Below are 15262 nucleotides of genomic sequence, written 5' to 3' on the forward strand. Positions count from 1 at the left end.
CAGACCCCGGAATCGTGCCGTGACCGTGGGATAAAAAGAATAAAAACAAAATCTTGTTTGGGTCAAGGGGAGTCACAGAAGCAACAAAAAAGAGGCATTCTTACTCCTTTGTCCTGCATGGTGCTTGACTTCGGTCCAAATGACCAGACCAATGCAAAAAGTCGAGGAACACTGATATCATGAGCCAGAGATGACTGAATTGTGGTTCGCAAATCGGGCGAGCTCAGACTCTCTACGCTGGCGTGAGGTTCACTCTTCCGTGATAGGATGGTGAACTAGGGTTGTCATTTTTTTTTTTTCTTAAGCATTCACAATCCACAAACTAGCAACACGCGTCCTGTTTCGGATGATCTTTGTGGCTCTCAGCCAAAACATCTCCAAGGTACTCTTTAGGACAGAACAAAAGAGCAACATCCCTTGCTTGGCTCGGAACAAACTCTCAAAAAAACCCGAAGCTCACAAAACAAAAGAACAGTTTTCCCTCCCCTTTCTCAAAGTCACCATACCCATACAGAAGATCGTTTCGCCCTAAAAAGAAAAAAAAAACCACGAGCCGTTAAGCCAGGTGTCACAACATTGTTTTCTTCCTCACTCCAAAACGCAACACACCTTTGCCTACGATATCCAGGCAACCACCACCAAACGTAAGAAAAAAAAAAAGCCCTCAAATCTCGTCGTGCAAACAATGACGGACACACAAAGGGCGCCCCAGTCCACCGAGGCCTCCCAAGGTTCGCCTGCTAGCACCCAAACTTTGGGTGTTGTGTGTTGTATGGTGTTTGTGACTTTTAAAAAAAACAAAAACAAAGAGAGGCTCCGGCGAGTTGGTCACACAAGTGGGCAGAAATAATGCGTGTGACCACTAGACCGAAGAAGAAATATAGTTAAAGACGGGGGGAAAGAAAGAAGGATGAGGTCAACTTGGCCCCGCCACATCGAGATGAGGCAAGCAAGTGTGCTACGACGCACGATGGTCTTCGTCATTTTCCCAAGGAGAAAAAAAAAGTTGACAAAATACCTACCCACCACGGCAAAGCTACACAAACAAACAACATTGGTCGGCTGGGAGTCGTCGGTCTGGGCCGAGGGTCAACACAAATCCCCAAACGGTGCTAGAACTTGACGTTTTTGCACCACCATAAACTCGTTCAATGACTCTAAATATGCTTACTTGCCGACGCCTTAATAAATACAACGGCATAAACGGTAGATTATATTCAACACCGAAGCAAAAGATCAACACTCGAGCGAAAAGAAATTCCACCATGAGCGCAAAAAGGACACCCATGAGAGCACCAAATCCAGTAGTTGATAAAGAACAAAAAATACCCTTGCTCTTGCTCCAGCCACAAAGCCAAAGTTACCCGCCAAATATGCAAACCAAGCCCGCCCGGAATATTACAAATGCGACCTCGTTTTCTCAATCAAGCGAACACATAAAACATCCATCACCCTCTCAACATCACAAGAACCCCTTAGTCAGACTAGGAGCCCTACTAATGCTGCTCTTCCGCTTCGGAATCTCAATACCCCCAAACTCGTCCACTCCCTCTAGACTCCCAAACCCACTCCTTGAGTTGATGGTGCCGTTGGGCCCCCTCCTTAGACTCCCGTAGCCCGAAATGCTACTGCTGCCAGGCCTAGGCACCGAAGCCTTCAAGCCCTCGAGCTCGCGCTCCAACTGCATGGTCTTCTCCTTTTCTTCGCGCAGCTCGCGCTCCGCCCGCCTGGCGTTGAGCTGAGCCGTCGAGTCGGCCGCCTGCAGCTCGTCAATCGTCTTGAGCAGCTTGTCCGCCTTGTCGCGCATCCGCGTCAGGTCGTCCTGTAGCTGCCCGTTCTGCTTGTCCTTGCGCTCGATTTGCGACTGCAGGTCCTTGACCGTCCGGTCCACGTTACGCACCGCCCGCTGAGACTTGTTGTGCTGCTCTTCTTGAGCCTGTAATTGTTTTTCGAGCTGTGTAGACATCCGGATGTCAGCGATATTCCTTGTCATCTAAACTGTTACGTTGAAACTCACCTCTTCGATTCTCGTGTTCAAGAACTTGACCTGTCCAGCACTGGGGTAGACCTTGGTCTCGAGGTTGACCAACTTGACCTTCTCCTCTGACAGTGCCTTCTCGAGGGCCGTCTTCTCCTTTTGCAACTTGGCTGCGTTGTCGCGCTCGGCCGCCATGTCCTTTTGCACTTCGGCCACGAGTGCTTCGGCTCTCCGCATTTTCTCCACCGCCGCCGAGGCCACGTCCTCGTGGTGCGCCAGGCTCGACTTGAGCTCGAGAATCTCCTTGTCCATTCCTGCTGCGTTGCGCAGGCTCGGGCTCTCACCTGCTTTGGATAGCTCCTCAAGGCCGGCCTTGGCCTCTTGGAGTCGAGACTCGAGGCCGCGCTTCTCGCGCAGAAGCGCGTCGCGCTCGGCCGACGCCTCGTCGACGTTTGCCCGCAAAGTGCGCACCTGCGAGAGAAGGTTGACAATCTTGCCTTGCGCCTCGTTGTGCGCGCTGACGGCCTCGTCGCGGCTGGAAACAACATCCGCAAGTGTTGCCTCGAGTCTTGTCTTCTCCTTGGACCACGTTGAGCTGTTGAGAACCTCGTCGTCCCACTTGGACCGCAGTTCGTCCAACTCCTCGCGTAGTCGGACCACCTCGGCTTGTTTGAACAAGCGCTCCTCGCGAGCCAGATCCAGCTCCTTGGTGAGCGTGGCGAACTCTGCCTGATACTTTTTGCGCGTCTGCTCCATGCTCGACTCCTTGTCTTCAATGTCATTGGCCCGCTGAGCGCGGTAGTCCTCAAGCTCGTGCTGCAGACGTCGCTTGGCCTGCGTCGCCGCCTCGAGATCCGTTGACAAGTCCTCGAGTTTTTCCTCGAGCCGCTGGTTCTGCCGCTGGAGGTCCTCGACCGCCGCATCCATACGCTGGCGCTCTGACATGACCTCGGCACAAGTGTCCTCTGCCTCGCGAGCCTGACTGCGGGCAAATTGCTCAGCACGGTTGGCCTTGAGCACGGCAATCTCGGCCTGTTCCAGCTTGCTGAAGTACTCGTCTGCCCGACTCTTGTACAGGTTCAGGTTGGCTGTTACGTCGGCGAGCTTGGATGTCTCGGCATCGAGCCTGATCTGAAGGTCGGCAAACTCCTGTAGCAGTTGGCTACGGCTAGCGGCCTCTTGGTCTCTCGCCAGTGAAATGTCTTGTAACTCTGATCTGGCGTCGCGGAGGTCAACCTCAACCTTTGCCCGATCATGCCTCATCTTGTCAAAGTGTTCCTTGATATCCGTGAGTTCGGCCACAGCGTCCCTGTGACTAAGCAGCAGTGACCGCCGTGACTCCTCCTGACTGTTAAGCAGATCGAGGATCTCCTCGTGCGACCTTGTCTGAATGTCCCGCAGCGAAAGCTCTCCTGTTCGAACAGTCTTCTCCAGTGCCGAAACCTTCTTAGAGGAGTCGTCTAGCATATCCTGGAGTCGACTGTTGGCCTGTTCAAGCTTTTGCGCCCGACGACGCGCGCTTGGGCTTTCCTCACCGTAGGCGGCATCGGGCCCAGGAGTAACCCGTTCCAGCTGGCTTTCAAGGTGACGATTCTTCATCTCGGAAAGCTGAAGCTGGTTCTGTAGCTCCTCAACTTCAGTCTTGAGATCCTGGCGGTTGTTGAAGCTTAGGACGTCGGCGGTACGGTCGGAGCGCACCGAGTCGTGCGGGTGGTCGCCATCCGCGCCATTGAAGCGACGCGGCGGTGTGGAGGCAGTCGAATAGTGACGACCATTAATCTTGGACTTTCTCTGTGTCGGTGAAACATTGAAGGGGGCCTCGTTAGGGTTGATCTCTTCGAGACGTGGACGTGGCGAATCGTGCTTTTGAGCTCTGAGCTCTGCAACCTGGTTCTCGGCGGTTTGGCGAGCAGCCGTCTGCACACGAAGACTCTGCTGTAGCTCCTCTACCTTGCGGGCGAGATCATAGTTCTTGGCTATGAACATCTCGTTCTTGCTGTTGTCCGGGGCAATGGTTGGCAAGGCATCAGGGTCAACAGTCTTGAGAATGCTCAGCATCTGGGCCCGAAGTTCCACAAGTTCTTTGTCTCTAGAGTCTAGCGTCGTTTGCAGAGTGCGGACAGTACTCTGCGCCTGGGTCTTTAACTGACGCTCCGACTCGATGGTGCGGTTTGCTTCTGCCAGTTGAGCAGTGAAGTTTGAAGATGTCTTTTCGGCGTTGCGGCTAGCCTTTGTCTCGCGCGAGACTTCAAGGTTGAGATCTTCCAGGTTTAGCTGTAGCTTCTCGGCCTTCTTCTCGAGAGCGGCAATAGTAAGCTGAGCATCTCCAAGCTGTTTGTTTAGCTTGACATTCTGCTCTTCCACTCTGGCCTTCTCCCTTGACAACGCCGTGACTTGACCACGAGATGCCTCGCTAGCCCTCGACGTCGATCGGGCAATCTCCAGGCCTTTTTGCTGCAGTTTGTTGAGGAGAGCACGATTGTCGTTTTCTGACGCCATAAGTCGACCTTTCACAGTAGTCAACTCCCGTTGCATACGCTCCTTTTCCTGATCATTCCTCAGACCGAACTCGCCAGAGGACAGGATCAGCTTGTTCAGATCCTCAACTTGGTGATTGAGCTTGGCACACTCGTCCTCGAACCACTTGAGCCGTTCTTGGGCCGCGTCCAAGTCTTTCCTGAGGCTCGTCTCACGTTCCCTAGCAATCTTGAGAGCCGCACGCTCGCCGGCGTTCTCAGCCTCCCGACGAGCCTCCTCGGCCTGGACCTTGGCGACACGAAGTTTCCTGATCTCATCGCGAGCCTCATCGCGCTCTTTCTCGGCCGTCGCCCGCGCCTCCATAGTACGACGCAGGGTGTCTTGTTGGGCATAGAGCTCCTTCTCAATGGTGATCTTGGACTCGTTGAGACGTTCGTACTCCTCCTGCAGCTTTTGGTATTCGTGCTCACCCAAGAGGAGCACATCGTCGCGGGACTGACGCTCGCGGCTCAGGTCCATCTGCGTCTTGTAAAGCTCGTCCTTGAGATCTTTAATTTGGCCTTCGAGCACCTGACGGTTCTGGTCCGCTTGAGCATCCTCTGAAAGACGGGCTTGAAGCAGTTTCTTGGCATCGTCGGCCTCGCGCTGGAGCTGCGACTGTTGTGACTTGAGGGCCGAGATCTCGGCCTGCACTTCACGGAGACGTGTGGCTGCTTTTTCTTTTTCAGCTGCCAACGTCTTCTTTTGCTCCTCGAAGGACCGGTGCTCCGCCTCGTACTTTTTGTTGTCACTGCGCAACAGAGCAAGCTCGCTCTCCTTCTTGCGGACGAGATCTTCATAGTCCGTTGAAGTCTTGGACAACTTCGAAAGCTGCTGCTGTGCATCTCGGTTTTCGGCAATGAGACGCTGCTCCCGGCTCTTGAAGGTCTGGAGCTCTTTCTGGGCAGCCACAAGCTTGACCTCGGCGTCCTGGTCAATTTTCAGCAGCTTGCCCTCAAGATCGCGCGCCTTGCGATCCTTGAGAGAAAGCTGGCTCTGCAGCATCTTTATCTCATCTTGCAGAGCCTCCTCCTCGGCGCTCCGTTGTGACTGACGCTGGGACATCTCCTGCATTTCCTTCTCCAGGGCCGATAGCCGATCGCCAAGATCTGTCTTTTCTTCCTCAAGCTTCCCTATCAGCGAAGCTGCCTGCTGCAGTTGCGTGCGGTACTTTTCGACCTCCTCTTCGGCGAGCTTCTTGGCGTCGAGTAGGCTGTCCAGCTGATCCTCGAGTCGCTCCTGGTCTTCAATAGCGCCAGCAAGCTTCTCCTCGAGCTCAACCTCACGGAGCTGCAATCGCTTGAAAATCTCTTCCTTGTCCAGCGCCAATGCTCGCTCGCTCTCCAGGGTCTGCTGGATGCGCATCATCTCTGTATGTGTACTGCGACGCTCTTCCTCGAGTCGCTGCCTGTCCGTCTCCTCCTGCTTCATCTTTTCGTGGAGCTGGCGGATGAGCTCATCACGGCGCTTGACTTCTGTGGCCGTTCGTGTTGCTCCCAGCAGTGGCTTCATGCGAATAAGTAGCTGCCACCATGGGTTGTCGCACAGGTTGAGATAGACGTTCAAGTTACGTTGAATGACACGGGTAGCCTCGGCTCTGTAAAGTCTCTTGTAGGCGATCCTTCGCTGCATGAACCCTCGAGCCACCGACTGGAACCTAGACATGATCTCGGTGATGAGAGCATCGCGCTGCTCTTCAAGCTCGGCAAGCACACCGGCCCGAAAGAATACCTTGGTGAGGCCAACGCGGAAAAGTCCCCTGTCGAGCCTCAACTTGTCAAGTATAATGGATGCTGCCGCCTGTCCCTCGAGGTAGCCCTTGGGCATGTCTTTGCAGAGAACCTCATATCGTTGGCGGAACTCGGAGAACGACAGGCGATTGGGAAACCCAGTCCGTGCAATACGGATACCCTCTAGTACACCGTTGCACCGAAGCTGGTCGAGAACCAACAGATTATTAAACATCTTTGGCTTCTTTTTGTGGTTGGGCAGGATACATCGCACAAAGTGTGGGTGCGTGGAGTGAAGCTGCGCCATCAAGCTGGACAGTTGCTCCTTGTGCCTTTGAGCGACAGTTCTGAAGAGACCCTTCTTGACGCGACTGCGAACACCGCCATACTCATCATCCTGCTCGGCACAGTCTGCGAATAGATTTGCAACATGCTTCTCAGTAGACGCAGCCAAAAGCCTTGTGACGTTGTCGTTGAGCGGATCCTTGTTCTTCTCCAGCCAGCCGTCGGTGGAGTACTCAACCTCCGCGGCGTAGTGGGTGAGAATAAAGCCGTGCTTTAACCTCGATGGTCGATACTTGTTTGACTTCTTGTCCCAGAGCGAGTGTAGCTTCTCTGTGAACGTAACGTCTGTCGCCTTTGGCATAACGCTGTCCTCGTCAAGGCATGAGAAGATACCTATTGGGTTCGGAAGCTCGATAAGATCGATTGTCGGCTGTAAATCGCGCCCAAAGTCGATAAACTGCCATTCTATTTGCTCCCTGGCGTACTCCTCCTGCTCAAGGACGAACATGTGGTGGTTGAAGAACTGCTGAAGCTTCTCGTTTGTGTAGTTGATGCAGAGCTGTTCAAAGCTGTTCTCCTCAAAAATCTCGAAACCAGCAATATCTAGCACGCCAATGAAGCGAGAGTCATCCATACCCATGCCCGTGCGATCCAGCTGTCGGTTGATTCGGGTGACGAGATCGCCGAATGCGCGCTCGTATATACCCTTGGATAGAGCGTCGATTCCGAGCCTGACCTGCTCGGGAGTCTGTACCTTTTCAACCCATTCTCGGCCTGCCTTGACCTTTGGGTGCAAAAGGCCTTGCAAGAAAGGTTCCAGAGGTATACCCAGCAACCTGCAGACCTTTTCGGCAAACGATTTCGCATCAGGGGCCAACCTCGCCTGGTCTGCAGCTCGGCTCTCCTTTACGAGATTGATATTGCCCAAGTGCAAAACCGCGGCGATTGTGCGTAGAATGGCAGCCTGATCATGTGTGGTGAAGCCCATAACATGGAAGGCCTCCATAAGAGTTTCCCATTCTTCGCGATCTGACACACCCGAGATGATGTCATTGCCGTCGCGGGTGTAGGCAAAATCCTCCGTGTCCATTCCATCTATCAAAAAGTCCTCTTTCATCCTCCGGTCAGCACCCTTGAGCAGCTGGTAAAAGACATGGTAGTTGCGTTCGCTGCCGTTGATACGGACGACGCGAGATTTTTCTAGCAGGTACCAGTCGATGAACGCCCCTGCAATGGACCCATTCTTGCTGAATTCAATACGAATGAACTTTCCGAACCGAGAAGAGTTGTTGTTGCGGACTGTCTGGGCGTTTCCAAAAGCTTCGAGGATAGGGTTGGCACGTAGTATTTGACCCGACAGATTTGAGTGCTGAGACTGTCCCTTGGCCTTGACGGGCGATTCAGAGTGGGCAACGGCGGCCAGGTACTGAATGACCTTCTTGGTGTTTTCTGTCTTTCCAGCTCCAGACTCTCCAGTAACCAGGATGCTTTGGTTCTCGCCCTCGTCGACCAGGTTCCGAAAGGCATGATCAGCCATGGCGAAGATGTGAGGCTTGGTATCCTCACGACTGCGGCCCTTGTACATGTTGACATATTCGTTTGAATATATGGGTAGTGGGCAGTAGGGGTTGACTGTCACCAAGAAGAGTCCCGAGTACGTGTAGATGAGGTCTGACTGGTATCGCATATGTAAATTGTGCACAACGGATGCCTCGTTCAGATGCGTCAGCTCAGCCATGTCCTCGGCCTTGTCGAACTTGGCCGGGTTGACCTTGTCGACGCTTTCTGAGTCGACTTCGCGTTGCTATGGAATAAGTGTGGTCAGTCATGGTGTTGTTAAGTCTCCCATCCTTCAGGGGTGTTATTGTTCGATTTATCCAGAGGACAAGCCTTACGGTGCCATCGTCGCATTGGACTAGTATCCTGCCAGATCCCAGCTCCTCGACAACCCATCCCTTGACAAAAGCAGCCTGCGGATCCTTAAGCCACACGTATCGCTTGCCAGAAAAGTCGTTTTCGCCCTCGATGCCCCTGACGGTATCCGAGCGCCTCATCTCCTCCGACTTGATGAAGGAGGGCGCAAAAGTGCTTGAAGATGTTGTTCCGCGCGAGCCTTCGCGCGTGTGCCGTGGTACCAAAGCATTTGTTGTGTGTGATTGTGTTCGTGATGGGTGAGCTAATGCGCCTGTGGCCGTGGAAGCGTTTGAGAATGGCATCGAAGGCGGCGGAAATGCGGTGGATTTCGGCCTGCCTTTGGGGGTCCCTGCCGGAGATGATGAGGATTGTGATGGCGACGCGCCCCTCATGAAGGGATTATTTCGTAATGAGCCCGACATCTTGTGTGATTATGCCAGGTAGGTAGGTAGTATAAAAGGTCAAGTTTCGTCAATTCATCCAGACAAGTTCAGTGTCGCGCACAATCATGACGTCGAGCAATGAGGAGAGTGCAAAGCCAAAGACAAACAAGCGATGGTAACCACGAAAAGCGGAACGGCGAAAAGAGAAACAAAACAATGGCTAGAATGTTAACGGTTATCGTCCAGAAGAATCCGTCAGTTTCAGTCTGCCATTCAGCACTTAAAGAAAGTCCCTTGATTTGTGTAGACGATAGATGGATTAGAACAGACGCCGTTGTAAATAACATGGAAGCTTATGCAAGGCAATGCAAAAACGAACGCCATGAAGTCACTGGCTGCCCTGTGCTCCGCGTAAATGCGGGTTGCCAGGGAGGATAGGATAGTAAACAAAGCTACTGCCATAAATGGATTAATGCAATTGCAGATCCACTAGGCCAAAATGGGACAAGCGACAATCCGTCAACCCTATGACCTTGCCGCGCGTCTACTAGGTAGGAGCTACTACGAGTACGCGGCAGCGCGGCTTGGCGGCAAAGTGGAGACTGACCGATCAAGGAATTTCGACATCGCGATTTTCGTGATTGATTTCAGGTCACAAGACGAAACACGTCGTTCCCTGTTTGCCCACGAGCTTGCAACCAGCCGTCTATCCTCTCGACATCGGCATTTACAATCAGGACTATACCTTACCTCTTTGTGATTGATTCATATGATGAAACACGACTTGAGAAAAAGTAACGCTCGCTCAAAATTCGCCCACAAGCTGCGCGCTTGATCATCTAGGCACCTCCAGGCTGGCTACTGTCGCAATTTTTTTTCTTTGTCTTCTTTCGATGCCCAAGCGGTCACTCGGCATCTGTATTCCAACGGGAAATTTCATCCTGGGATACCATCTCTGTGTTTCACTTTCTTAGGAAGAGTAAGTCGATCGTTGCTTTTATTTTTCAATCGAGGTGCTGGTCGTCGACTCGGCCGTGGCCGATTATTTGTACTGCCGCGAGAGCTTATCGAAAGCAGTAGATTCTCATCGCGTCTTGCGACTAACTCGTGTCGTCAGCTGTTGTTCAGCCACTACTCTCCTCTCCTTTGTCGACTTCTGAAATCTCTTTGCGATGTCGCAGTATGCCTCGGGTCACGGGCAATGGCCATACGACCCTTCAGGTTTCTACCCTTACCCGACAATTCCATCGCAAACCCAGCAGCTTTCAACGCCGTACCATAACACACCGAGCGAGCAAACTTCATCCACCAGTTATTTGACTTCTCAGAACTCGTTCGGTTACAACTCGACACAGATACCAGGTCTCGGTTTTGGAGGTCCTTTGGCGTCTGCAAGCAACGGACCTACGCCGCAACCCCATCAACAGTCATGGATACCTCCACCGCCACCTCCTGCAAAGGCAAACTACCAACAACAGATTTCCACCAGTTCCGCAACTACTCTGCAGCCGGCAGAAACCTCATCACAGCCATCTCCTTTACCCAAACCACCCGTTCAAAATACACAGGAGGTAATGGAGGAAGGGGAGCTATCCGACGCCGATTTCGATGATTTATATGATCCTCAGCCCGACGACGTCACCCAGGCACAAACCAGCAGCGTGAATCAAAAACCACGGCCTGTTGACAATGCCCGGCAAAACTCGTACTCGCCTCATTTGTCTCCCAATGAGGTCAGTCGGGCAGAATTGCCCTCGACGGCATTGAATGGCTCGAGCCAGGGCATGAGGCCATCGCTACCTGGACTAGGCTTGCAAAAGAATGCAGGTACTGTTGAAAATGCACTGGCACAGCCCTTGGAGCCGGTCCCTCAATTTAAATCAGTCGATGAGGCCAAAAAGGAAGCTCAAAAGGCTATTTTGAGGCTCCTTCCTTTGGGCGTCAAATATCAGACCTACCTCGACGAGGGTTTTGATGAGGCTACAGTCAAATCTTTGTTTAACGAATTGAACTTGCTCCCCCCTAACCTTCCTGTTAAACCTGCCGCGCAGCCTGTTAAACCGGCAAAGCCTGCGCCAACGACCGCATCGGATAGTAGCACGCCCGCACCGAAGGACAAGACAGAGGAGCGGAAGGATCGCATTGCGCGTTTGCTAGCTGCCAAGGCTGCCGCCAACAAACCAACTTCAGTCCCAGCGGCCTCGTCAAAGCCGGCGACGGCATCTCCAGCCCCGACGCAATCGCCAGTACCTGTGTCTGTGGCACCTCCCCCAGCAGCACCAACCGGACCCTCGATTCCACGTGCACCAGCTGCCATGCAGAACGCGCCGCCCCCATCGGCCCCAACAGCACCTCTGGCTCTTCGGAAAGAAATGGATTCGGCTTCTGTTACCAAGCCAAAGTTCAAGGCGGACAAAGAGGCACTGCTCAAGAAGAAGCTTGAGGCACTCAAATCACGCCAGGCACAGAAGCAGTTGGCAGCCACCGCTACACCACAGCCAACTAAACAACCCACGCCACCAGCAGTAGACTCTGGCCCCTCTATCCCACGACCTTCCTCGGTTCCATCGACGGTTATTCCAACTGGCAGCACGGCTAATCCAGTACTAAACACATCCGTTGCTGCCCAACCACTACATATTGTCTCCAGCCCATCCGTCTCGAACGCCGCACAGACAGGGACAAGGTCATCTATCCCGGGACTTTCATTATCTACGGCAAATCTAGGGCCGAATTCGTCGCGGAAACGACCGGTCGCAGCAGACTTTGTCGACTATTCAGCGACTGTGGGTACACCAAAACGACCATATGGACAGCATCGACAAGACTCTTTCGTGATTGATATTAGCGAGGATTCGGACGATGACGTGGAGATGGAAGTCGATTCGCCCGGAGGTCACAGTGCGTCTTCCTCTTCACGGGTTGAGACTCCCAACCGGGGTCCCGTGGTTAGAGATTTCCCGCCATTATCGGACGGAACACCGAGGAAGAACATGACTAGAAGCAACTCAAACGTTCCACCTGCCAAGCTCAGTAGGCTTGATAGTGATATTCTCAGGATGCGTGCTAAAATTGCAGCCGCAGAGGCAAAAAAGAGAATGGCTGGATCGGGCTCGCAAACGCCCGATGTTACAACCTCGACCCCGGACTTTAAGGAGCCATCCAGAGACCTTGCTGAGCATATTCGAAATACAGCCCCCGGGCAAAGGGCTGTCTCCTCCAGCGATGTTGAGAGTACAGACCTACCGTCTGCTCAGCTCATCTCCGAAGCAGCCTCTGCGACTATTTCTAGATTTCCTGAACAAATTCCACAGGGCGCCCAATCCAAGCATGGCTACGGTCAACTTGGTTCTTCAACAGCTCCACCAGTGCGCCCGGCTTCCCAGGCTATTGCCGCAGACGGCGATCGTCGCATACGTATTACCAGCGTGCAACTGCCAAAAATCGAGGCGAAACTATTGGAGAAGAAGACCAAGCTCAAATTACTTGAGCAAAAGGCTGCTCAACTCAGACGCGAGATCGAAACAGAGGCTGCTGAGAGGGAGAAGCTAGCAGAGGAGCTTCGGCAGTTAGAAGCTGAGCCCATTGATTCTGATCTGCCTGGCGAGCCTGTTGTACCACAGCAGCCGGACGAGCAAGAACAGCTTCCTCAACCTGCTGATGAAGCCCGCAAATCCGCCGAAAAGTCCTCAACACAGATTTCACAAACCGCTTCTTCGGCCCTTTCAGCTGACGCTGAAGATGGTGAACCGATGCAGTTGGACACGGGCAAGCCGACTGTCGAAGATCTTGCGCCTGCTCAGGAGTCACCGAAAGAGAAGACAATTGAACCGGCCACCACTGTCTCCGTCAACAATAAAAACAGTAACGACGCGCTCAACGATCAGGACTCAATCACACATATCGCAATTGCAGATGCTCCGCTCGCAAGCAAATCATCCGAACCCGAAACCAGTGTCTCAGCATCAAAGGAGTCCCCTCAAATTGACAATGTGATGGCATCCAGTACTTCCACTCCTGAATCGGGTCAGGTCGACGAAAGCGCACCTCCATCACCTAGAGATACCAATTCGGGCTCAACCTCATCCGACGAGTCTCAGCTTCATTTTGAAACAACGCCAGCCCCAGCCACAGAAACGATCTCACGCGAGAGGGTCGAAGAAAGCTCACCAGACGTGCGAATGATTTCTGACGTCGTCAACGCCAACGACGACACGGAGCGCACGGTCGATACCAATGGAGAAGTAAACACGGTTTAACCCAATGTGCGTGGATCAAGCTAACTTGCCAGTAGGCCCCTACCGATCCCAAAGAAGACGAAGTGCCCTCCTTCACCCCTTACGAGAGTCCATTGACATACTTCAGATCGTACCGCTTCCATCCGAAATATGCGGAAACTGTGACTGGTGGACTGAAATCACTCACCTACACTAACAAGATCAACCCAAAACAAGCATTGTGTCTGAACGAACTCACCCAAAAGAAGTGCAACGATCCAGAATGTGGTTTCCAGCATTTCAAATCCATGGTTCCCAGAGGTAAGTCAGCAAATCATCCCCATCCGTACTGCTAACGAGGATAGCTCTCAAGGTCGCATCCCTCTTTTTGGACGCTGACTCTTGCCTGAATTTTCTTTGCGACAAACAGATGATCAAATCCTGATGGAGCTGGGTCAAGCGGATGACTTTGCCGATGGCGAGGAGAAGAGCAGGTTCATTACTGGTCTCCGAGACCTGCTAGCCGATTGCCGTGCCCAAAAGGTTCGCGACATGGACGAAATTGGCCGCGCCATTATAGAATACCGACGCAAATTCATTGGAGACCAGTCGCGGGTCTTGACTAGCCTTCAAAACACCAAGATCTGAACCAGAGCTAGTTGTTGATGGTCTTGGCAACAAAGAAGAGCTGCAAGGGCTTTGGTTCTGGTATAATCGACAGACTGTTCGGTAGTTCTTTTTTTACGGTAATCCTAACTGCATACAGCGGCGCAGCTCCCGTGGCGACTGTGTCGCCGACGGGCAGGACCACCATAACATTGCACACTGTTGCTATGGGTACCTGCGCACCGCACTATGGCCGATTTTCGGTCCTCCTCCCTCCCGTCGTACCCGGTGTACTAGGTCATGCAGAGAAATCGGGCTGTGGCTCATTGAGCCCAGCAGTGGATGATTGTGCGAGAGATCGTGCATTGATTGCATCAGCAAGAGGAGGAATTAATCATTTGGCATTTGAACTCGGGTCCAGTATCGATAACCCTGCTATTCCTGCCGGCGTTATTTGTGCGTTCAGGTGATGAGAGCACAAGAAAGAATAGGAAGAAAGCGGGAACTATACAAGAGACGGAAGCACCTGCATCCATGCCTCGGGCGATGGGAGCTTATGGGGGTGATGCGAGATGGAAAAATGTTCGTCAAGAGGGGGATAACAAGCAGGTTCAAGTGAACCAGTCGCCGCTTGAGTGTATGATTATAACCAAGAGCTGGCTCCGCGAAAGACCTGTTCAGCATCCGAAGCGAAGGGATGTACGTTTCCGGGTATGCAAGTAGGACAACCCTTCGAGGTCAGCAATTGTTGTGGATCATGCATCCCCATGATTCGACGACACTGGCCAGTTTTCTCATTATCGAAGTAAACAGCAGTTAGGGGGTGGCGGATCCGGGAGGGGATTCATTTTTATCTTTATTTTTATCTATTACGATGACTTAAGCGAGAAATATTTAAACATAAAAGAGGAGGAATAATGTGTGGCGGACCATGACAGCAAGTCAATAAATCAATCATTCATTCACTTTCACTTTGTTTTGAAAAGAGCGTGTGCTCTCTTGTTCGGAACATGATGACAATAAGGACTCTGGCATCTTCTGCTGACCCAAAGTCTGGTTCAACGCTCAAGGTGTTGGTATAGAGCGGCAAATACGCCTTCTTCCTATACGGGGGACATGACCATTTTGACAAAGATTCGTACAAGGTTTTCTCCTCCAATGACATTCTATTTATGTTTCCTCTCCAAGAGACTGACAAGTAGATCAGCTATAATACCTCGTTCTTCGTGAATGAACATGTGCCAAATAAAACCCTTAGCACATTCCTCTCAAGACATGGAGACTGCATGACATTCTTTTCAAAAACAGCCCCCAAAAGGAAGAATAAACAAAAGAAGAAGAAAGAAAAAAAAAGGTATTAAAACTAAGATTTTCAGCCTCGTACCCCCCTTTCCCTCGCCGTTGATGAATTCCGGTTTCGCTGATAAACTATACAATGGGTAGACAAAAGAAAATAGAAAAGAAATTTTTTAAATCCCCCCATAAGGAGACCAAAAAGAAATCAGTTGTTGAACAAAGGAAAACGTCAAAGTCGTGAGTCTGAAAACCTTCGACAAAAAAAATGCGATACCGTTGACAAAGGAGATTTGATGCCAGATGATGAATGAATGGATAATCAGAAAAAAAAAAAGA

At 52.1% G+C, this 15262-nt stretch overlaps 2 protein-coding genes across 2 annotated transcripts; one reads left to right on the forward strand and one right to left on the reverse strand.

Annotated features, from left to right (window-relative positions):
* Positions 1-1026: 1026 nt before the first annotated feature.
* Positions 1027-8846, reverse strand: PgNI_10291 (uncharacterized protein; the record flags this gene model as incomplete). Its single annotated transcript, XM_031130264.1, has 3 exons — positions 1027-1954; positions 2018-8314; positions 8406-8846. The coding sequence occupies 3 exons, from the start codon at positions 8844-8846 to the stop codon at positions 1463-1465; spliced, it is 7230 nt and encodes a 2409-aa protein (XP_030980285.1). The 3' UTR covers positions 1027-1462.
* Positions 8847-9473: 627 nt separating this feature from the next.
* PgNI_10292 (uncharacterized protein) lies at positions 9474-14594 on the forward strand. The gene is made up of 4 exons (XM_031130265.1): positions 9474-9786; positions 9925-13051; positions 13102-13345; positions 13455-14594. Exons 2-4 carry the CDS (start codon positions 9980-9982, stop codon positions 13670-13672), a joined length of 3534 nt encoding a protein of 1177 aa, XP_030980284.1. The 5' UTR covers positions 9474-9786; positions 9925-9979; the 3' UTR covers positions 13673-14594.
* The last annotated feature ends 668 nt before the right edge of the window (positions 14595-15262 follow it).

Source organism: Pyricularia grisea, chromosome VII, assembly GCF_004355905.1.
Source record: "Pyricularia grisea strain NI907 chromosome VII, whole genome shotgun sequence".
NCBI lineage: Eukaryota > Fungi > Ascomycota > Sordariomycetes > Magnaporthales > Pyriculariaceae > Pyricularia > Pyricularia grisea.